At 31.2% G+C, this 24262-nt stretch overlaps 1 protein-coding gene across 6 annotated transcripts in view; it reads right to left on the bottom strand.

Moving 5' to 3' along the window:
- Window positions 1-24262, bottom strand: part of Msp300 (Muscle-specific protein 300 kDa) — a 136533-nt gene that overhangs the window by 927 nt on the left and 111344 nt on the right. For 5 of the 6 annotated variants that reach the window (XM_085203521.1, XM_085203520.1, XM_085203523.1 and 2 more), the window contains 13 exons: window positions 24040-24240; window positions 23611-23789; window positions 23133-23259; window positions 8833-9057; window positions 5760-8072; window positions 5115-5303; window positions 4542-4921; window positions 3998-4036; window positions 3081-3243; window positions 2694-2925; window positions 2197-2407; window positions 1494-1638; window positions 212-252 (listed from right to left, as the gene is read on the bottom strand). In XM_085203521.1, the coding sequence (XP_085059647.1) occupies window positions 212-252; window positions 1494-1638; window positions 2197-2407; window positions 2694-2925; window positions 3081-3243; window positions 3998-4036; window positions 4542-4921; window positions 5115-5303; window positions 5760-8072; window positions 8833-9057; window positions 23133-23259; window positions 23611-23789; window positions 24040-24240 (4445 nt within the window). The remainder of the gene's footprint in view (window positions 1-211; window positions 253-1493; window positions 1639-2196; window positions 2408-2693; window positions 2926-3080; window positions 3244-3997; window positions 4037-4541; window positions 4922-5114; window positions 5304-5759; window positions 8073-8832; window positions 9058-23132; window positions 23260-23610; window positions 23790-24039; window positions 24241-24262) is intronic. The other variant, XM_085203525.1, reaches the window with a different exon arrangement.

Here is a 24262-nt window from a genome sequence, read left to right as displayed (position 1 = left end):
AAAAGTTTTACAAGTGAAAAGTAGGGACCATATACAAAAATAAGAATTTGAAATTGGTATCGAAACCAGATCAACCCATGTTTTTATAATTAAAAGTTAACATAAATAAAATAAATAAAAATAAATCATTTTTTAATAAAATATATAGTGACATTTCAAACTCATACAAATATATAAACTAAGCTATACTATCTATATACGTGATACTCACTCGTCGAGCGGCGGCAGCTCCGGCGGCTCTTCCTCCATCAGCTAAGGACAAGAGAGCTAATGTCAAATACTGTGCAAAGCTTCTACTGTGAGGTTTATGTTATTTTCAATTTTGATATATAAAATTGAGATTGATATTTAAAAAAAAAACTAGAATATAAATTGAAAATTTAGAAAATTGAAAATAAACATAATATTTTTATCATAAGGGGGTTTTATATTGTAATATTTTGTAAATAAAAATATAAGTATATAATTCTATATTTAGTGGTCTATTGTTGAATGTATAATTGTTGCTTATAATATTTTCCTATTACGTATTCGTTTTTCTAGGATAGTGACTTGGCTTGGTAATTGGCATATTGCAATTTTTTCGGGCTATTCTTACAAAACGTCATTGACAGAACAAATTCTAAATTAAAAAAAAAAATGTATGCAACTTTAAATCAAGCACAATGTCAAAAGGTAGACTTATATTTTTCAATGTATGACATTTTGTAATGTTAAGAAAGTTATTGAATGAATTAATTAAAAGTATTATTATTAGGTACATATTATTTACTTAAAAACAGAAATTAGTTAGCCCATTAAAAATTACAAGTATGTATTATGTCTATTAAAGCTTGCTTGAATTTGGTTTTTGTAGTGCCGTGTTAAGCCGTGTTAAGCAACTTAAATAACTTATGTTTACTTTAGCTGCCGTATTTTAATGTAATTAATATATAATATACTAAGAGTACGTTAAAAGTTCAATATTTTTCATGAATTCTAATGTCTACATTTTTTATCGTTTATAATTTAAATGTTAATGTCAACGTAAAATATTTTAAACTTTTATTTATTTAAGTATCAATTTCCACTTGTTGTGATACTATGTTATATACATACATACACCTATTGACATAATTATGTACATTAATAGTTGTATCTATCCAAAATCTCTTATGGAGCAGAATATTTTTCCAAATGCATAAATTATTTAAAAGTTTCTAAAATGAAACTGAAAAACAGCGATGCCTTGATATCGAACCCTCAAGAACCATCAGCTGAGTTACACCTTTTGCCATAATGTGGAAGTTTATAATAGAGTAACTTCTCTCTTTGTTTTTTCTGTATATATAGTAAAGTAGATTTGTCGTGACCGCTTTTAAATTAGGCCTTCTGAACTTTTGCGTAATATAAAGTATACAAAAATCAAATCTGGGTAGTCGTCTATAGCTAACTTCAGTGTAGCCACGACTCCATGGCTGTATCGTACATCAACTACATATACATATAAATACCTGTGCGGCAGTAGCTGCGGTGGCGGCGGCGGCGGCGAGCGCGGAGCCGTGCTGCGGGGAGCGCGCCAACGCCGCGCCCAGCTTCAACGCGTACACGCCCGACAGCTTGCGCAGTGATTGGAGACGGAGGCGCAGTTCGCCCAGCCTACACAATATAAGTAGTACTTTTAATTACGATATTATATTGAAACTTAATTGATAACATTGAAAATTTTGATTTGTTAAGCACTATATTTATTAATCATGCTTAATTATAACAATTGTGTGTTGAAACTGTAACAAAACGAATTATTCTTTTTTTTTCATATTAGAAAATGTATTCCCAAGAATTGAAGAATTCCCAAGAATGTGTCTGGTATACAGGGTGTCCCAGGAGTCAACGATAAAACGAAAACAGGTGATAGACCAAGTCGTGACAGTTATGAGAAAAATATAAAAAACAATCTGTGTCATGTATTTTTCATATTATATTGATTTAAAAAAATATCGGAAAAACCGACACCCTGTGATGATTTTTCAAGTCCTAAGGGGCTTCCTGTCCTGTCCTAACTGATAATTTTTTTTTTCTTAATTCGGTTAATAATAGAAGAAAAAAAACATTTAAATTATGATTGTAACTACAGTAAAAATTTTGTTAATACTTATTATATATTATTTAATGTATTAATCTATAACAATGTTATAAAAAAAAAACAAATATTACCGTCGACAAACATCCTGCGCGTCATTTGTCAATAATTGTGCAGCATCCCTAAGCGCGAGTACACGCGGTTCAGCTCTGCTCAATTCGTCACGGAGTTCGCTGAAGCGACGGAAGTCTTTGCGGAGTTCCGGCGCAGGCCGAGTTAAACGCAGCGGCTCTCGCGCTCGTACGGACTTCTCGGCTGCTGCCAGTTGTGATACTAGTTCGACGACTGTTGATTGAGATTGGTTGATTAGTTAAATCATTTTTTGGCTACTTGTAGTTTTGGGAATATTACTTGGACGATTACCAAAGGCCGCGGATTCGAGTCACTTTACAAAAAATAGTTTATAAAATATTTTTCTATTTCATTACTTTTTATCAGCTTCACGCTATCGCATAACAGGCACCTAGTGTTAAGACAGCCTGTACTCTACTGTAAGGTGTCTCATATTTATGACCTATAATCTCAAATACCTGAACACTACAATATAAAATTAACCTCAAAATAAACTTACCAATATCATGGAATTCTCTATTATTAACGAGCGCGGTCTGCAACCTCCCTTGCCAAGCGGCGGCGCGCGCACATGCGGTGTCCCACCTAGTGTTGGCTGCAGCTAACCGTTCTTGCACTCTGCGCGCATCGGTGGCAGACCGTGCGTGGCGGGTCACATGGGCGCCCACCACGTTGAGAGATACTACCAGAGCTTTGTGAGAGTCCAGATCAAGGAGGAATTCGCGATGGTCCTTCGGGCGAGATTAATAACAATTACTTTTTAATTTTCTAGGCATGTATAATAACAATAAATAATTCAATAAAATACATAAATAGTTCTATAAACAATAAACAATATCTATTCATTCATATAGAACAGAAAATATTTAATAATAAGCATTGTTACCTGTATAGCATCTTCCAAAGCATCATACTGTTCTGGAGGATCTATCCTCGCTTCGTCTGTTGCTTCAGCGAATTGTAACCATTGTTCAAGTCGCCATAGATCATTGTCAAGTTGTTTCCAGTTACGGTCCGAGCAAAGTGGACACGTTAGACGTCCAGATTCACTAAAATAGAGAAGATTTTTCTAAGAACGATATTTTGGTATAATCAAAATCTAATGAAATATGCAAAGATATGACTTCACCAATGATGAAAAGCAAGATTTCGAAACTGATATTAAATATCAACTAAGTAAGTAAAGTAATTGGTATAAATTTTAGTTACATTTCAAATAAAAGTTGAGATAAATTGAATGCTTAAACAATGGAATACATGATGCATATTTTATATATAATAATATAAATATAAACAATGATACTTAAATAATTTTAAATAAATATTTCAGCATCTAATTAGTGTATATTATTTTAACACTAAGTTCAAAATCATGCATATTTTAAACACAACTAAGCTTTATCAGCTACAGTATCACTTTTCACAGAATAAAAAATAAATAAAAAATATAAGTAAGCAGCTTCTGACTGTCTGAACAGTCTTTAATTTTATTTAATCTGTACCAAGTGATGAGAAAGTGCATATAAAAATACAGTGCAGCCAAAACTAAATTAAGTGAGAAATTCGCTGACAACTTTTGTTATTGTTAATAGTGGTGTTCTATGAAAATATTAAGTGCTATTTAGTGCATTTTCCTATATAAGAAAAAAACGATACATTTCATTATATTTAGTTATATCATAGTTTTAAAATTAGTTTTATCATCAACACTAACTACTATTATTGTGTTATATTCAATAAATATCACTATCATTATAAACTGTGAGCGAATTTCCTTATAATATATTAGGAAGCGGTACTCACTGTTCGCACGTGAGAGCGTACGACGCGGAGTGGGGCAACCTAGGACCAAAAACGACGTTTAATATCGCATGCCAGGTTAACAAGCGATTGACACTCGATAACTAAATGTTTATGTGTATTTCTAAACATAAGGCAATAATTAAAAATTTAAACACTAAAAATTATTTAAAAATATAAAGTATATATTCTAATTATTAGTATAGCTTTTTTATTTCGATTCTTGGTTAATCTACAAGTATTTCTGGCAACAGAGAATAAGGGACTCGAGACAAAGACAGATTTAAATTGTATAAAGTAGAAGACTTAAATTAAAAACATTTATGATAGTTAATTCAATTAAAAAGAAAGTGTTTTAGTGCTTAATCTGTTAAAGTGGAAAAGGAAGCCCGCCACCAAACGTGCCAGTGCGTCTACAGTACATTGCCATACATAGCACAATTTCCCGTATAAAAAAAATCGTCTAATAAAATCTTTGAAAAATATAATTTATATTACATTATTATTATAAAACACAAAAACCTTATTGATATTTATGATCAGTTACCTCAGGTTATTTATTTGTAGTTCACGTTTCTTAGCTTGCGTCAGAAGGTCTTCGTATCTCAAAGACAAAGACTCTACTTCTTTAAGCATAGCTTCATCTTCTGTCGCATCGCATTCTGTTAAAAGCAACTCTGACAAATGTTTTGCTAGTTCTAAAGTTTGTTCAGGTTTTGTTCCAGCCTTAGCTATTTCCTTGGCAGCAGTTGCCAATTCATCGCTTTTGGCATCTTCTTTGATCTCTTGAAGTAGTGCTGTTCTGAGAGCTTCAATGGAATCTGATGTTTCTTTAACGGCGGTCGCTAGCTCACTTCGGTATGTCTCTTTTGATGTTAGAGTGTCTACTTGTAATGATGCATCGGTCTCCCATTTTAATGTGTCGACCTAAAAGTTATTAGTTATATTAATATAAATTCCAATTTGAAGATTAATAGTGAAGCAATTAAAATTTTGATGTATTATTTTTAATATTTACAACAATTTTAAATACGTGCCTAGTTATGTTGAATTGTAAACAATTAATTGAATCTTATAACACTTATTATTAAAATAAAATTAAAATTAAGAAGAAACATACCTGTACAGCAGAATCCACATCACCAACCACTTCAGCCTTTGCTATGTCCAATCTAGTTCTAACGTCAGCGAACAAGGCGCGGTACTCTCCCACCATGTCTGAGACTCCGGGTATACTGCTTACAGACACTGAGAGGCGATCCGCCTCGTCTACTAATGCAGCACATTCTCGTAAATCTTCTTCGACACCCTACAAAATAAGTACGTTTTAGATAAATTCATAAAAAGTAAACAATTTTTTTTCTTTTGAGTATCGGAACCCTAAACGGGTTTTAAATAAATGTAGTACGATGTCTAGTATTTTTTTAAAATTTGCTAGTTAACTAATCTTATACTTAAATAAATTTACAAAAGAATTGTTACTTTTTATAATAGATAAATATTAATGTTATTTTTAATAATAATATATTTAAAGCATTATTGTTAAACATATACAAATATTATATTAAGTATATTTGAACAAGATAACATTCCAAGCAGTATATATCGTCGTGCAAACATTAATGGAATCACGCCGAGATGTCAATAAGCTACATGATCAAGTCTAAGGTTATCTTGTTTATATGATTACGGGCTATTTATATAATTAGGTAAAATTTTGTTGTAAGTTACCGATATTGTTTATTGATTAATTATGAATACTTACATCTAATTCTTTAAGAGTTGCAATTTTATCTGTAGGTGCAGGAGCTAAGTGTAAAGCTCTTGTCAATCTAACATCCGCTTCTGCTAACGTCACTACAGCTTTACCATGAGCTGACACAAATTGTTTATGGGCATCAGCACCGGCAGCATCAAGTCTACCACGTAATTGTTGCCATTTTCTTATTGCGGACCGAAGTCGTGACGCTTCATCAGCAGCAGATCCTCGTACTTCAACACCTCTGGCTGATACAATACGACTATATGCATATTCTAATTTCTTAATATCTGACTCTAATGCATCCAAATCCTTGATGACATTCTTTGATATGCTCTCGTCTTCCGCCTCACCGCGCTGTTTTCGTGTTTCGATTTTTTCTACGCGTTTCTCAATTGCATCTAGTTTCTTTTCGACTTTAGGTAACAAGGAATTCACTAATTCGGCGGATTTTCGGATCTCTTTTAATGCCTTTTTACGTTGTTCAGACATATCACAAATATTTTTCCATTTCTTTTCAACGATGTCGGCTCCTGTGCGTAAATTTCGCAAATCAAAGTTACCTTTGAGCACGTCAGGGTCGTTAAACACTAGTTCACAGAGATTTAACGTTTTCCCAACTTCCCCACTTTCGTTTTCAATATTCTTATGGATGTCGTCGCGTTCCGTGAATTTAGCATCAATAGATTTGGTCGTTAAGTGCTCTATCACAACTGTTGTGGTAAGGCTTGATTCTATCGTATGCAATTTCATTCTTATTTCAGTTAAACGTTCTTCAAGTTTTGATATAGTCTCCAGCAAATCGTTAATTTTGGTTATTCTATTTCTTCCTGTCTCTAGTAACTTATGCCATCTTTCTTGTACATCTTTTAAAAGTTTAGAAGTGTTTTTACTATATGACTTCTCATCTTTTTTAGAGAGATCCACTAAAGTACTGCCGGTTTCAATAAGCCATTCAAATTCTAGTTCTTTAAGACCTGTTTCCGCTTGAATGTCAGAAGTTAATCTCCTAACAAGATCTTGAGGATCTAAAGCTACTGTATTATTAGATGAAGTGGCAATGTCAAGACGGGATTCGAGTGCTGTCATCCATTCACTGAATCGAGAGAGCCTCGAGTCCAATAAGGTATAGATTTCTAATCTTTCTTGTAGCTTATGAATAATTATTGATAGTTGATGTTCTAAGTCAGCACGCTGTTGTCTTAATTGCCATACTTTCTGGCTAACAATTCTTATATCTTGTGGACTGAGACACTCTTTCAGTTGTTCTTGTATGACGCTTAGAGCTTCAATTTGAGTTTCAGTCCTATCAATTTTTGTTCTCAAGTCACTGTATCTATCAATCGCCTTTTTAATTTGGGGTCTAGATAATCGGTCTTCGTCGGAATATGACATTACATCACTTTGAGTTTTAGTGTATAACTTTTGTAAGTCATTAGTTAATTTTTCGTATTCACCTATTAAGCCAAGTATTCGAGTGAGAAAATCTCGCCATGTATCTAGACTAGCTTGTAAATTATCTACCCTCTTTACGATGCCTGCGTATTCCATTCTAACAGATGCTGCATAGGTTTCTTCAGTGAATACAAGAATTTTCTTTAGATTTTGTAATAGTTTATCTGATAGTTTTCTACCTTCCGGTAGTTTATCAGCGAGATTCTGTATGTTTGTAAGGATTTTATTTACTCTTTTAATATGCACATACCTAAGCTGTAATTTTTCCTTCTCTCTTTCAATTTCTTTCAACCATCTTAGAAGTTCTGTATAAATTTCTCTGTATTCATCCCACGCAGCTATACGTGTACATACTTCATCGTGCCTTTCAACTATCCTCGCCAATGTTTCATTATGCAGATTTGTAAGGGTATCAAATTTATCAACTAAGTCACGATTTTTCGTCTCTCTGTTTTCATTCATAAGCACAGATCGCTGTGATGTTAAAAGATTTCTATGTACGCGACAAAGACGTCTGTGTTCTGTTAGATTCTCGTAATCGGCAGGGACAGTACCTGACAGGAAAGATTGAAGATCCAGTAAATATTCATGCCATAATCTTAGTGCCGTCGCAGCATCTCCTGACCTAACTAAAGCGGTAGATAGCCTGTGATAATGTAGGAAGGTATCTCTGAACATAGCCTGCCATAGTTCTAATATCCTTACGATGGAGTGTTCGTCTGAAACGTCTCTGTCAATATCGGGAAGTTCAGCTTTAGCAGGAGCTATGTCGGCTTCACTTTTGCCCAGAGCAATGAGATTATCTCTTAGAGCTATTAATTTGTCTTCTACTATTTCTCCATCTTCTTGAACCGGTGTCAAATCCTGTAAGAAAACAAAAAAGGTCCATAAGAAATACCCCTAGTTACCAAATAAAAATAATATATGCCATATAAAAAAATATGCATAAATATAAAAAGTTATTTTAAAGTTCAGAACCAATATAAGATATACATATATATGTTTTTTTTTTCCAAAAAAAAACGGAACAAAAGGGAAAAAATATCATTACATTTAAACATCAGGCTTATACAGATCGATAATACCCACTCGCCCAAAAAGGAGTGTCACATCCCGTGCAGGCGTGCAATACCAATCCCTTTTCGGGTGCCTGCGTGACTTGCTGCCACAATAATACTGTTATGAACACCGTTACTCGCTACATATTATAAGCCACGAAGAATTTAAATTTAAAAGAAATAAATTTCTGTACTTTACCATTCTCAAAATATGACTATACTTGAAAGTCAAATATAAAAAATGTTTATTAATTAATCATTTTACGTTTATCTGACAAGTACCTAACTAAGTTGTATAAATTTCACGGTACTTGCAAGTTTTAATCAGTATGAAAAAAAATATTCTGTAAAATATGCCGTTAGTACATGCCGTTATTTAAAATAACCATCTTAAATCTAATTATTATAAAAAAAAAACAGATATAGGCCGACTAATTATTACAATCTCCATGTCACTGTCACGAAGAACAAATAATTTAAAATTTAACTAATTTATTACAAATGAATCAAAACACAATTTAACCTGCTACCAATTTACAAGCAAAATTTACAGAAATAAAAATTACCTGTTTCATATCGCAGAACATATCCTTAGCGTTTTGGGCTTTAGCCCTAGCCAATTGCCTAGCTTCACCCAAATCAGCCAAGGCCTGGACTGCACCAGAAACCAGCTGTAATCTCCTCGCCAAGGCATCCGCATCTGCCTGTAATGCCCTAGATCCAGTTTCTGCTGCGACCCTCGCCGCAAGCGAACGCAGTTCTGCTACACGTGCTTCTTGTTCTAGACATGCCTGTTGACGAAAAACTTGTGTGAGTTTTGTATTTTTACTATAAAATATCGATTTTCTGGACGTTTACCTTATATATACTCGTATATTACCTACTGATGATAAGACTTATTATGTGTAAATTAGGCAGGTACATATCACGTTAAATATAAAAAAAACTTATTCGATCTTTAAATTGATCTATAATAATAATTTGTTATATAATTATAATATTATATAAAAAAATATTAAAAAGAGATTACTGAATTTAGTTCAAGGGCTCATTACGATATTCAATTCGGATGTTTGACAAAAATGGGCGATAAGGTCTCATTATGGTAATTTATCGTTTTGTTTTAACTTATCTTGTTTTATTACAAATAATATTATATGTCCGATAGTTTTAAGTTTAGAACTTTTTTGTTTATTCTGACTTTGCATTGGTTCTAAAGGTACCTACCTATGTTTATTTTTTAATGTTTTCTATTTTTTTATAATTTCTTTTTAGTTACACATAATGTATTATAATAAATATATCATAAACTCTCCTAAATTACGTATTTCCTACAATATATGAAAACATGACATTTATATTCTACGGTACAATTCCATAGTATTATTCGTTTTAATTAAACAGTATTTCTTGTTTTCAATAGAATATATTAGGTAGGTACTTACTATAAATAAGGATAATAGTTTAGAATAACATAATTATTTATTTTATTACAGGCTAATGAGCTACTAATATCGTTTATCTTTCAATTTCAATATTACATTGCAAAAAATAGTTATAGGTTTAATAATAGTAATATAATTAAGAAAAATAAACATCAAGTACTTGTTAATTATTTATACCTGTCCTAGCTACCGTCGGTTAAAAAGAACTAACGCGTTTATTCGAATCGGACTTTGCTGTGACTGTTCTGTAAAAAATAAATGATTGGCCAATGAAAAAATATATAGATGCAAAATTCATTAACGACTAGGTTAAGATATAAAAAAATATCGTACAAAAAAATATATATAATATCGTAAAACCCTAAAATTAAAATTCAAGAAAATCAATAATTACATAATATATATATATATATATATTATATGTATATATAATATATATTATGTAAATAGAGTTATCACAAAGACTGACTCAATAAACAAATGGCAACGATGAAAAAGGTAATCCAAGGTCGGTAAGCGCTTTTGTTCTTAATATGGAATATTATAAGAAATAATTTAAATTAAAAAAAAAAATTGACTAGCCTAACGGTTTTTTTATGCTATATTACATATGCATATAGCATGGTAAGCACCGGGAACCTTGTGGGAAGACATTTTCAAGATATTTCGTGTTGAGTAGCAGAACGCAAGGCGCGCTAGTTACCAGAGCGACGATAACAATTTGATGATGAGAGTTATACTACAGGTACTGAGTTCTATTTTATTTACAACTATATTGCTAAATTAGAACCGGAAACCATCGCGCACGTGTTAAAACGCCCTATATCGTATTTGTAACATTTTTTTTAAGATAATTTTATTTATTACCGACATTGTCAATAATGTTCAAAAGAAAAATAAATTATACCAACGGCGCCGTTTTAATGGTGGCAATTAATTTAATCTAAATGTGCACTTGCTCTGAAATAAACCAGATCTTCAGACCGAAGTGAAAGAGAAATCGATTTGAAGAATATTTTTTTAATAAGAAATCGATTTATTATATGAAAATTTTATCGTATTCGAGCAAGCCTTCATTGATAATAATCTGTATAATGGAGTAGTAAAGAAAGGGTCTAACCAAAATATTCTAATAAGTGAACAAAAAAATACTTAAAACTTATCTTCTACATAAAGCTTTTCAAATATAGTCTTTAGAACTAGTCTGTAGTGTCTAGGGTCTACGTTAGGTATCCTGGCAACGCGGGGTATATCCCTTTTTAAACAACTTTTGTTCTGTAGGCAATTAGTGTCACTATAATAGAATTCGTAAATAATAGTTAAATATTGCAAAAGTTTTGCAAAGGAACTAATGGAAATATAATTATAGGCAATTAATTTATAGTCACTTATTAATTATTAATACGTTTAACTTTCAGAAATTACAATCTAATGGAATAAGTTAAATGATATAGTCATTATGAATGGATTTAAGAAACAACAAAATTGCATTCATATAAGTATGTATCTATCTGTACTTGTAAGTTTTGCAAACTTTTAGGATTTACTGACTTAGATGTATATAAAATAAATTCTTTGATTGATAATACTAGAAATTTCTTTGATAATACTAAATATACACGATTAATACTGTTAAATAGTTCATTTAAAAAGTACTTATATATTTCTTAAAATATAATAAAAATTGAAGTAAAATAGTATAAACTATAAAGTATCAATTTAATACATTAATCTATGTAAACAGAGTGACGTTGATAAAGCACCTACATACGTAATACAATGAACCCACAAAAGTACAGATTTTAATGCAATTATTCTATTACGAATGATTGGCCACAGGCTCACAGCTCACAGGAAGTGTGTAACTGTTGCTAACATTAAAGACCTAGTTCTTCATAAATAGATAATTATCAGAAGAAAAGTTATTAGGTCGAGTTACAAGAAGATTTTTAAAGTCCTCGTGGCTCAATGGAAATGTGTCCCTCGAAATACGATGGTTATAGGTTCACATTCAAAGTATTTTTATTAAAATGTAGCTCTTATTCGATTTTACTACAGTAGGTACCTACGTTTCTTGTTTTAAATCTATCACTATTGATTTATACTATTTTTGTCATCCGTTTTTCGGAAGTTCTGACTGAAAATGGCGAATTTTCCATAATGAATTAAACTCAAAAATACATAATAACAATCTACTTATTCAAATATCTCGAAATCTTTACAATCAAGATTAAGCGAAGTTTAGTTTCAAGGAACAAGTGATTCATATCGCCTTTCTCTTCGTTTTGGCAAGGGTCGGGAAAGTTGAAAGTAAGGGCCTACATTCTCACGCATACTCGTAGTCTAACTGTGAATATTTACAGCCGAAATTTAAATATATCTATAAAATATTGTTATAATAAGCGCTGCAATAGTCGTATCAAACTTGATTTAACAGTTTGAAGTTATGGACAAAAATTATAACATTATATAATCAAAATTACACACATACACTTTAATTTAATTTATATATATATATATATATATATATATATATATATATACCTATATATATATAATTTTTAGGTACAAATATACGAATAACACGGACGCTTTAAACCACAACGGAAGTCAGTATTAGTTATAAGGAAATCGTTCAAATAGTGTACTTTAGTCTTTTAATAGAAGTTTATCATATGTACAGTTTTGTTTATGCTTCATTTAGTTTACCTTCCTAATACGTTTTGTATAAACAAGGATTCGAACCCATTAGTAATCGCCCGTAATGTGATGATTAACACTTAACAATACGTGGAAATGAAATGCTGAGCTAATAATAACAGTTAGGTAGTAGATAGTTAAATAAACGACCTACTTTAGATGCTAAATGCCGAATTATAATTTGGATCTTAAAAAATAATATAAATTTTTCATATAATACATTATTAAATATATTAATTTTTTTTAGATAAAAAAGCTTAAAAGATTTTGATTAAATTTTGTTATATGGTAAATATACATTATCATGATTTAGATTAATGTAATAAAATTTTTTAAACCTCACGCTTTACCCCTAGTGGGCCAGCCAGAATGAACGGAGCGCAAAAGATTACTATTAATGGATTAAAATAATATAAAGGACAAAATATATCAATAAATTGGTATTATTTTTCACATTTTTAAGTTATTCCAAAGTTCCAGGGACGAAAAAATATTTATTTCGAAAACCAATAAAAATTCCCGCAACGTAATTTTTTTATACGTTTGTTAAATAAATTAAATTGATTAAATTATCCAAGGGGCCAGCGCGGTTGGTCTAAAATAAGATTAGCAACAATCTAAAGCGGATTCTTTGTTCAAAGAATTACTTGACGTCATCGACATGAAATTCAGCAGCTATATTTTGAAATTGCGTCAGTTCACTGCTTACACGTTAAACCACACATTGCTGTTTGAATATACAAAACATCTTAATCTTTTAAATACATTGTATTTTAGTTATTTTTGTTTTCCTGTGATAATTTTGTTGAAATTTAAAGGCGATTTTTCTATAAAAATATTTTTTGTTTATTATTATGTCGGTTTTTTAGCTTCACACTAGGACGCACATAGCAGGGTAGGCAAAAGGAACCTGGGAATCTGGTGTTTATTTCAAACATTAAGATATATATTATTCCCTATTTTCGGCCGAATTCTGGAAGCTTTGGTTGTTGAGTGGCGGAACTCAACGCCGCGGTTTGCCTCGTGACCACAGCAATGATGTGAAAATATTTAATATATTATTTCCTCTAATGGGAATCGAACCCAAAACTTGTTGTGTTTACAGTCACACGTTTCGTCGTCTGAATGGCCTCATTATTTAATATTATTTGTTATCTTAATTTTATTTTTTGGTAACGATAAATGTAAATTTGAAGTATTTTCTTCCGTAACTGTAACGTATCAATTTCATACAATTTGATAATGTCTGGTGGTTTCATTCATCGATTTTCACAATTGATGTCGTTAATATATTGCCCCAACTCATCTAAACCCTTGTTTTGATGTAATTATAATCAAAATAGACAAATTTACTTAACTTAAAATTTAAAATAGATAATTCCTCTTAAATATAATAATATTTTATTACAATTCCCTTCAATTTACTTTCTTTATTCTTATTCATTATTCATCTTTTCAAAAAATTATAAAAAAACATATAAATGTGTTAAAAGCATGGTGTTAAAACAAATACAGCCAGGTATGGCCACACCCGGCTTGGTATCGATTCTGTCAGTTCGCCTTAGTTGCCGCAAGGGCGCGCCCGCAATTAAGACGATCCTAGTTCTAACAATGTCTTTCATATGTTTAGACATGACATGTGCACTATGAGTAATCATGTTACTTTTAACAAAAAATTAATTATAATATTAAATTTAATAGATATTATGATTTTAAAGTATATCAACATGAAGATTTCAGTCTTGTTTGTGACCACGTAGTTTAAATACTTGGCTAAGAAAAAGTTGAAAGGTTTTAAGAAGTCTTCATCACATAAAAATATAAAAGTCGACTTTATTTTTTAAACATTTATCGTTCCAAATTTAAATTTATAAAATGAATACTAAGTATTTACAGTAGAATTAAAAATGTATAATATCCGTTAAAGCGTTGTTGATATTTCCTTATATAATGTCAATTATTGTTAGGCAACAGTGCAATGTACCACTTTGTTCCGATGAGAAAGGTGAACGAGTCAATCTAATGAATTGTGAAACGAAAAAGATTTAATCTTTTCTCAAATTTCCATTCACCTAGTCTTATTATAAAGTAAAAAATATTAATATTTATTGTAAAATATATACTTACATATTTATGAATATTTTATATATAATAATAACTGTAGAATATGTTATCTATATATATAAAATCGAAAGGTCACTCACTCATCACGAAATCTCAGAAACTACATGTGCTAGGAATCTGAAATTTTGCACAGGAGTTATTTATAGAACGTAGGTGCTCGCTAAGTCGGGAATTTGCAATATTCGACTACTAAGGGGTTGTTTTTGGGGTTGGAAGTTTGTATGAAACTTCGTTACCACAAATGCTAGGAGTCTCAAATTTTGCATGGACGTCACTTATAGGACGTAGGTACTCATGGATACAGAAATTAATAATAACGTAGTTTACACAGGCGAAGCCGCGGGTGGGCCGCTAGTATATAATAATGACTGTTATTTAAAGGTCACATACATATTATATTGATTGTTACAACAAAATTACCGTTACAAATCACATGAGATTCTTTAGTCCATTGACAACCTTAAGCCTAAAAACGTGATTGATGTACGCGGAAATTATATAATCACATAAATTGTTATATTGCAATTTATTGATGACATAAAAATATATATTTCTATAATATATGTATAATTTTTTATTTCTAATTCCTAACAACGTGACCTCAAATTTTGAAATATTCTGTGAAAATATATTTTTTTAATAAATTAAATTCAAATTGATTACTAAAATTGTATAATAATGTAATGTAAATGTAATGAAAACAGTATTAAGAACATGTGAGGTTAAGCACCTTATTGGCTAATATGAGTCAGATAGCAGTAGGTTCACTGAAACTTTATCTGTAGGTACAGTTGTCGACTGAGAAGTGAGGACTCAAACGATGAATTTGCACATAATAGCAATGCGAAAAGGAATTAATTTTTTAAAATTTGTAAGAAACTTGCTCTGATAAACATATTGATACAGAGAAGACAGAAATATTTTTGTTTTAATCAAAAAACTAGAAGGATAAAATTTATTGTTTTTAGAAATTTAGTCCATAATCATTGCATAGAACGTCATTTACATGATAACACAGAATGGGGTTAATTTATATACTCGTATCGACTCTTTATATCTATTTCGAAAGATGCCAAAAAACTCTGTATTCTAATAAATAATTAAATAATGTATAATTGTATTCCTATTTTTCTTTGCCACTTCTATCGTAACTGTTTCCTAAGCCCTCTACACTAAATAAAAGCCCGCCCTTGGAAAGTTTGGTTAAGGCGCTAATTGCTTACGAATTCTGTTAATACTATTGTTTTCACAATTAACGCTGCGCTGTCTAACACTGATCTACTTACCTATGATGTTACGAAATGTATGAACTGTATGAACCTAGATATCGTCCGTTTTTTGACTAGTTGGCGTTTTTTTTAATTTAGCACAAAATAATAGCAATTTTATAATATTTTTAATTATTTTTGTGCAAAGTTAAGAAAACATATTTTAGCCGGCTTCAAAAAAGGAGGCTGATAACCTCCATTTGCCATAAAAGTTTGTATTGGATAATATTTGTGTTTTACCTATTTTGACTTTTGATTAATTTTTGCAAATTTTTGTCTATAAATTTCTTTAAAAATAAGATCGTTTTTGGTTTAAGGTACCTCATTTTTTAGCTTAGGGTTGTAGTCAAGTTACATCGAAATCGATTGAGTAGTTTTTGAACTATGTTTCTGTCAATTTTTTAAAATCATAATTTCTTAAAATAAGTTTTATTTAGTCAGAGTTAGGTACTTTTACCTAACTCTGACTTAACAAATTAACGAAACGAAACGAAATTAACAGTTATTTAACATTATAGTAATTTCAATTTGGACTATTTTACTTTTATATTAATTCTAAAAAAAATAAGAACTGACACAGATTACACACGTGTACGAAGATATATACACAGTTTATATTATTATTTAATAGATCGTATACAAGTTTGTAAATTCTAAACGTTATAAGCGATTTGTTATTAAAATTACCATTATTATAAAGGAAACATGATGTCATACTGTAATTTTAGAATTATGTTAACCAATAAAGTCTCAGGGAAAACATCTAAAGAATACTAGTTATATATAAACAAAGTAAATAACCTTTATGTTAAAATAACTTGAAGTTCAACCAAAGAAAAAATATCGCGGACAAAAAAGGAATCCATCGTTAATCAAAACATTTTAATGTTTTATAAGATTTGTCCTTAATATTTTATATAACTTTAGTAAATGTAGAATTTGACTTAAAAGAAGAAAGTGCCCAATTTTATCAGTTTTATTTAGTACAGTTCGATAACCACCAATCGTATTGGAGGTAGCACTCATATAAATACATTAAATATATTTCTTCTTATGAAGTTTATACGATTTATTTTACTAATATACCTATACATTTATTTATTTTATTTAATAACTAGCGAACGCGCGCAGCTTCGCTTACGTATTTAGGGGTGAATTCTAATAAACCATGAAACATGTGTTCAATGAAATATTTTTAAGAGTCTAAATTTCAAATTTTATAAAAATCGGTGGCGATTTAAGAATTTTTCCATACAAACTTTCAACCCCTTATTTGCACCCTTATGGAAAGAATTCTAGAAAACCATGAAACACGTATTCAATTAAATACTTTTAAGAGTCTGAATTTCAAATTTTATAAGAATCGGTGCCGATTTAATTTTTTTTCCATACTAACTTTCAACCCCTATTTCGCCCCTTTAGGGTTAAAATTTTCCAAAATCCCTTCTTAGTGGATGTCCAGATTACGAAAGTAAACATCTGTCCAAATTTCACGTTTCTACGCACAGCGGTTACGGCTGTGCGTGCGTCTTACCTCAGTCAGTGAGGACAAGTCCTTTTATATATATAGATTAATATTTTATATAACTTTAGTAAATGTAGAATTTGACTTAAAAGAAGAAAGTGCCCAATTTTATCAGTTTTATTTAGTACAGTTCGATAACCACCAATCGTATTGGAGGTAGCACTCATATAAATACATTAAATATATTTCTTCTTATGAAGTTTATACGATTTATTTTACTAATATACCTATACATTTATTTATTTTATTTAATAACTAGCGAACGCGCGCAGCTTCGCTTACGTATTTAGGGGTGAATTCTAATAAACCATGAAACATGTGTTCAATGAAATATTTTTAAGAGTCTAAATTTCAAATTTTATAAAAATCGGTGGCGATTTAAGAATTTTTCCATACAAACTTTCAACCCCTTATTTGCACCCTTATGGAAAGAATTCTAGAAAACCATGAAACACGTATTCAATTAAATACTTTTAAGAGTCTGAATTTCAAATTTTATAAGAATCGGTGCCGATTTAATTTTTTTTCCATACTAACTTTCAACCCCTATTTCGCCCCTTTAGGGTTAAAATTTTCCAAAATCCCTTCTCAGTGGATGTCCAGATTACGAAAGTAAACATCTGTCCAAATTTCACGTTTCTACGCACAGCGGTTACGGCTGTGCGTGCGTCTTACCTCAGTCAGTGAGGACAAGTCCTTTTATATATATAGATAATCAATTATTTCATCCAAATTCTTATAAAAATAAAAGGATATTATATGGCTTATACAATATCCATAATATAGATATAATTTATCTTATCACTTTATAAAACACTGATAACGAATAGATAACCTAATTTTTAAATCTTAAATCTGAATAACATAACCTTGGCACCACTTACCTCTTGAAGTGACATTATCACTAAACATCACTTTTCACTAAAAACAATTTCACTGCACTGCATTTTCAGTTATCAGTTAAATATAAACCATGCACTAAGAAAAATAACTTTTTTTTACTTTAAAACATGCGTTTTTACTAATATAAATAAACACGCGTCTACCCACGTCTGTAGTTAATAAATAAATATCAAACTGCCTTGCATCAAGCGACGGACGTGCTATGAATATTTTTATTCCATAGTTCTTTTGCCAAATCATAAACTAAATTACGTTTTATAATAGATATAAATAGAAATGCCTAATATTTTCAATTTTAACACCCCTAATATATATTTATTTATAGTGTTTTGGTTGGTGTAGAAGGGTATAACCAAGTCTCATGAGATCAATGTATTTTAAAACGTATTTTCAATGTAACAAGATAAGCAAAGAGAACCTAGTGTCAAGATATTTCGTTTTTCACTCTCCCTCATCACGTGGTGAATGGCGCAACTTAACGAAAAACTTAATAGAAAGTTTTTCATTAAAAAAATTGTATAATAATACAGGTAATATACACAAGTGCAGGTGCATACATATGTATTTATTTCGGCGTATTGCACATTGCACATTGGACATGGATTCACGCTTGAAGGCCGTTGTATGTAACCATCTACTATTTCAACCCTTCTAGTAACTCGATCTAGTTGCTCTCTTGTATGTGTAGATATTAGGTTAAGGATATCATGTTATAATGTCTAAATCTAGATCTGTATTAGTTATGTAATTCTTCTTTTTTAGCTTCACCTAGTTTGGTAGTCAGAGGGAACCTAGGAACTTGGTGTCCACACTCCATTAAGACACTTCCGTTTTCGTTTTCGCGCTTTTCGCGCTTTGCCACGTTAGAAGAAATGAAAATATTAAATATTCCATTAACTCGAATGGGGATCGAATCTACAACCTGTCGTGTTTACAGTCGCACGCTTGTTGCCCTGTGCCACGATTCGCTCCTAGATATGTAATAGGGAAAATCACTAAATTTGACTCAAAGATGCTGAATGAAGATTTTTGGTTTTATATCTTTATCCTAAGAAGAGGCTCGAAATTTAACTTGAAATAGCGTATACGAGTATATCTTTAACTCATTTAATATCAAAATAAACTGAGTAACGTATCCGTGTGCGGTCATCAGAAATGTATGAGGAAAGAAATGAAAATGAACATTTATTAAGACAAATGTATGATAAAAATAATTGAATATTTAAGAATCGAACTTGTAACTTCTAATAAAATTTTCTTTATAACTACTGCGCTAAAAGTAACATATTGATACCTAACACAATAGCGATTGCTTTGAAGTTTGAAGTTATTTAAGTCACTGGACTAATGTATCTTTGACTTTGATTCAAAGTTATATTACTATTATTAGGTAAAATATAGTGTAATTGACGATTGGAATAACATTAAAATTGTCGTTATCACGCATTACTAATGAGAGCATAATTAATTTACACGCAGCCAGTTTTGTAAATAAACGACACATTTAAAACAATCTGAAGGTTACGAAATAAAAATATTATAATGTGACGTAAACAATTATTATATAACTAACTATAGATCAAGCGAACTATTTTTTTTTCAAAACTTAAATTGAAAATTAATATTTTGATCCCGTCGACTCTTAGTTAGTGTATGACGAGAGAAAGATGTAGAGAATTATCATACATGAGAATAATATTGAAAATTATTTTTACTATCGTTCCACCTAGCATAATATACAAATACATAATACTTTTGATTGAGCGGAAATTAAATATCGGAATAACTAACATTTTCCCTCTACCTACCCTGCAAAAAATCTACAGTACGGTCGACGAGTAGTGGCCAATCTGGAGAGAAGCGGCCACTACTCATCTTCTAAACTGGTGAAAATTTTAAAAGTAAAAAAAAATATTATAATTCACATACTCGTACACTCATCACTCAACTAGGCAGTTACATGACTAAAGACAAATTAACACTTAGCACACATAAATTTACTTCCAAATTATGCATACGAACTTGGCTGCATACTATGTCACTTTGACCTTGGTTAGAAAATTTAAAAAATAATTAAATTTAACGTTTCGTTTGTAAGATGGCGGTTTTTCGTAAATATGTATGTTTATTCGAGAATTATTTCGAGGTTTTCGTTTATTTTGTTCGCGTTTTGTAATATATTTCGCTCTTAAACAGACGTCCTTACCGCAGGACGTCTGTCGAGCTACTGGCTCGTGGTTGGTCGGAATGCGTTATCTCTTATCAGTAGAGTGCGAATTTTAGTTCAGCTTCAGTTTTATTACAAAAATTCTGTTTTCACAGCTGATAACTGTTTTAGCATATTAAAGTCATTGTTAGTTAAATGGGATGTAAATATACGTCAATTATTTTAATTTTAAGTACAAATCTACTTTCATTTATTTATCAGATTACCGGAAATAAAAGATTTACTTAGAATGAAAAGATTTTTTTTACAAGTTAAATCAATATACCTATTATAACGTTTTTAATTATTACGTTAAACTAGAGCCACCACTAAACCAATGCCTATACTCGCCACTTCGCCTACTAAGTGGCTTTATTTGCTGGATAATCAAACCTCAATATCATCAAAGTATAAAAATATATTTACCCAAAAAATATAGAGAGGAAGCCCACTCAGTTCCTCACTTTCTGTCTATTTTTCTATAGATTGCATTAGTGTAAATTATTTCCTCCATTGGGGATAGGACCCAAAACCTTCGTATTTACGGCCAAATGCTTTTTCACTGCGCCTATTCACTTTTTACTCTACTCGCAATATCTACACATTATTATATTTTAATGACCTGGCATTTCAAAACAGACAGAGTTTCCTAATTTCTTATATTACACTAAAAATATATTATTTATTTTGAATTAGAATTAATTATTCTATAACAATTCCGGCTTAACCTGTAGTATCTTTAAGCATGAGGAACGAATAAGATTCCGTTGTGTAAACAGCGAGAGCCGTGCGAAACTGAATCCCGTTATACCTCAACAGTTTTATTGCGAAAATAATTGACTATTATATATTTCTTTTTATATGGTAAACGGTTTATTTTTGTATTTTAGAGTAGAGTAAAATCCTTTCGACATTTGCAACAGACACCTACAGTATAAAAAGATTGTGTGTTCAAATCTCAAAAACCAGAAATAATAAGGCATCCAAGATTAGCGTAGATAAAATAGGTCTACCTAGCCTAGCCTAGCCTAGCTTAAATAAAATAAATAAATACATCCCTAGATTTATATATCTGAAAATGAAAATATTCTTTATTTAATTCGGCCATTATGTACGCATTTTTGAATCGTCGCGTCGTATAAAAATAAAAATTGTGTCAGTTCTACGGGAAGCTACCACGTTTTATAATTAGCTACAGTCCGCGAGGCGAAAGATGAGCTTTGCATTAGTGTGAGTGACTGACTAAGCCATATTTGTTGACACAACATTAAGAAAGACTAAATACATATAGTAGGTATCATTTATAGGTTTTTTCACACATCGTTAATAACTATAAGTAAATCTTTGTCACGTACAAGTCGTTCTTAAAGCAAAGATAATATGCAATTTTTATTCTACACGATGAATAGTCAAACGATTCGAAAGATGACATCAGGCAGCAATAATAGACTACCTATTTGGGATACTTGAATGGTGCAAGAGCCTTGAAGATATTTGTTTATTTTATTACTTAAAATATTAATAAGTAAGTATGATATCTACTTGTTTATATTGAAATTTAGAAAAATCAGCTTCACGCTGTATCCCGCACACAACGGGGTAAGGAACCTAGTGTGATGACACTCCGTTCCTCTCCGTCCGCCTAATACTGGAGGCACTGCGTGTTGAGTGGTGGAACTCACTTCGCTCGACACCAGAGCGAAGAAATGAAAATAAAAATGTAAATGAATAAATTAATTTCCTCGACTGGGGATCGAACCCACAACCCCCTGCATAACAACTATTATTGAAATAACTTTTTAATAATATGTGAATCACTCTGCACTTTTTGCTCACTGTGCGTTTTAATTTATGTTCGTTTGTCATCTGATTACATTACACGGTTAAGTGTCAATGACTCGTGTAACCTTACTGTAAAGTTAAATTTAGTAAGGATGAACGTAACGAGATGGCGTTAAAAGGCTTAAAAAATATTAAAATATCTGCAGTTTAAAATTGGTATTTTCTTTAAAGGAAATATTTTTTTTAGGTACACTCCTCAGGGCGGCCACGACTCGTCGACCGAACTGTATTTATTATTAGACTGGCGACCCGCTCGTGGCTTTAGCCGATTGAAGTATATTTTAATAGTATTATTTTAATGTTTATTTTGTTAAACAAAGTAGGCAGAGGGAGCCTAGTGTCAAGATACTCCGCTCCATTTTTTCGAGTGGACATCGAGCCCACAGTCGCGTCGTCTTTAGTCGTGGCACACATATGGCTTGGACTTTATAATGATATATTTTTTTATTTATGATCCGATTGAAATAAAACAAATACTAAATGTAAAGGGAAAGGTTTGCCATAATAAAAAAAATATATCTAGATTTAAACTTGTTAAACCGTTTCTCAAATTTGCGCACAGACGAACAAATAAATAGTTAATAAACATTTTTGATGATGAAGATGTTTGCTCCACTTTCATGCAATAACACCTGAACGGATTTAGATGAAACTGCAGTAATATAGCTTACATATCAAAGTAACATATAGGGTACCATTTATGTAAAGATTTTGTTTAATTTAGTTATAATGACTTTAAGCAGACGAAGCCGCGTTTGAGTCGCTGATTTTATTATATGTAATTATGTATAGATTTTCAGCACATCGTATACAGTGTAAAACAAAAAATATAAAAAAAAAATAATAAACTTACTTGCTGGGCAGCAGGCGCGTCGTTAGGACGTAGCGAATGTACGACACCTTCGTGGTGTTCAGCGAAGGCGCGCACACACGCCGCCGCCTCACGATATCTCCGCCATAGATCTACTGCCTTGTGGTATCTGTTAAATAAAAAATATTTTATAAATTTTATATATATAAAAAAATAATAATTGATTAATTAATTAATTATAATTAGGACTAAAAAGTTTATACATAAATTATTGTAATTTGTAGCAAAACTTTTGAAACGAGGACCAAATTTCTCGTAAAAATCAATTCTAAATATCAACATTGATATTTTATCTCAAATATAATGAAAAATTGTGCCTTCGCTTTTATTCTACGTACGATTCTAATTTTTTATAGGTAGGTAGGTAGGTAGGTATAGGTCTTACGATTTTATCAGTTATCTTTCGAAAGCCATTTTGTAGACATTAGGACTTAAAATACAATTTCCAAAATACACTCACTTATCACACAGTTGCGTCAGATTAGCGCAAGTATGTTCATATGCAGTTGCTGCGTCGTCCAACTCTTTCCTTAACTGCGCTGCCACACTCGCCTCGGTGGTTGCTTGTAGAGGTGCAGCCGCTTCACGTAATGAACCAACTAGCTCACCGCTTCGACGTGATAGCGACTCGCTTAGTGTCTGTTGAATAAAGTTAAGTTAGATAAGTTAAATTAGTAAAGTTAAGTTAGATAAGTTAAGTTAATATAAAGCTGAAGAGCTTATTGAACGTGACAATATCCAGAACTGATATTACGAACGTTCATTTATAGACGACGCACAATCATATTTTGTGTTGATTATACATATATGTATGTGCGACATATAATAAACAAAAAATTAATAAGATTATACACATGTATGTAATAGTTGAGATGTCCAAATCATTTACCTCAAGTTTCTCAGTGGCCTTAAGTAAACGGTCGTAGTCAACTTGTCCCTGTACTGTGAGTAACTCCACCATGTAATCAGCTTCACGCACTGCGCCTTGTACCATTTCAAGTTGCCTTTCAAATCGCCGCCACAGTTGTAACTTGCTCCGCAACCGAACACTGAGTTCGTTACAGGCTGCTTCTAGCTCAGAGTGATTGTCCTACAAATATATAATATAACAT

The sequence above is a fragment of the Heliconius melpomene genome, chromosome 19 (assembly GCF_056956725.1).
Source record: "Heliconius melpomene rosina isolate 202511_hmr_F chromosome 19, ASM5695672v1, whole genome shotgun sequence".
NCBI classification, from domain to species: Eukaryota; Metazoa; Arthropoda; class Insecta; order Lepidoptera; family Nymphalidae; genus Heliconius; species Heliconius melpomene.
This window is presented reverse-complemented; position numbering and strand designations above follow the sequence as displayed.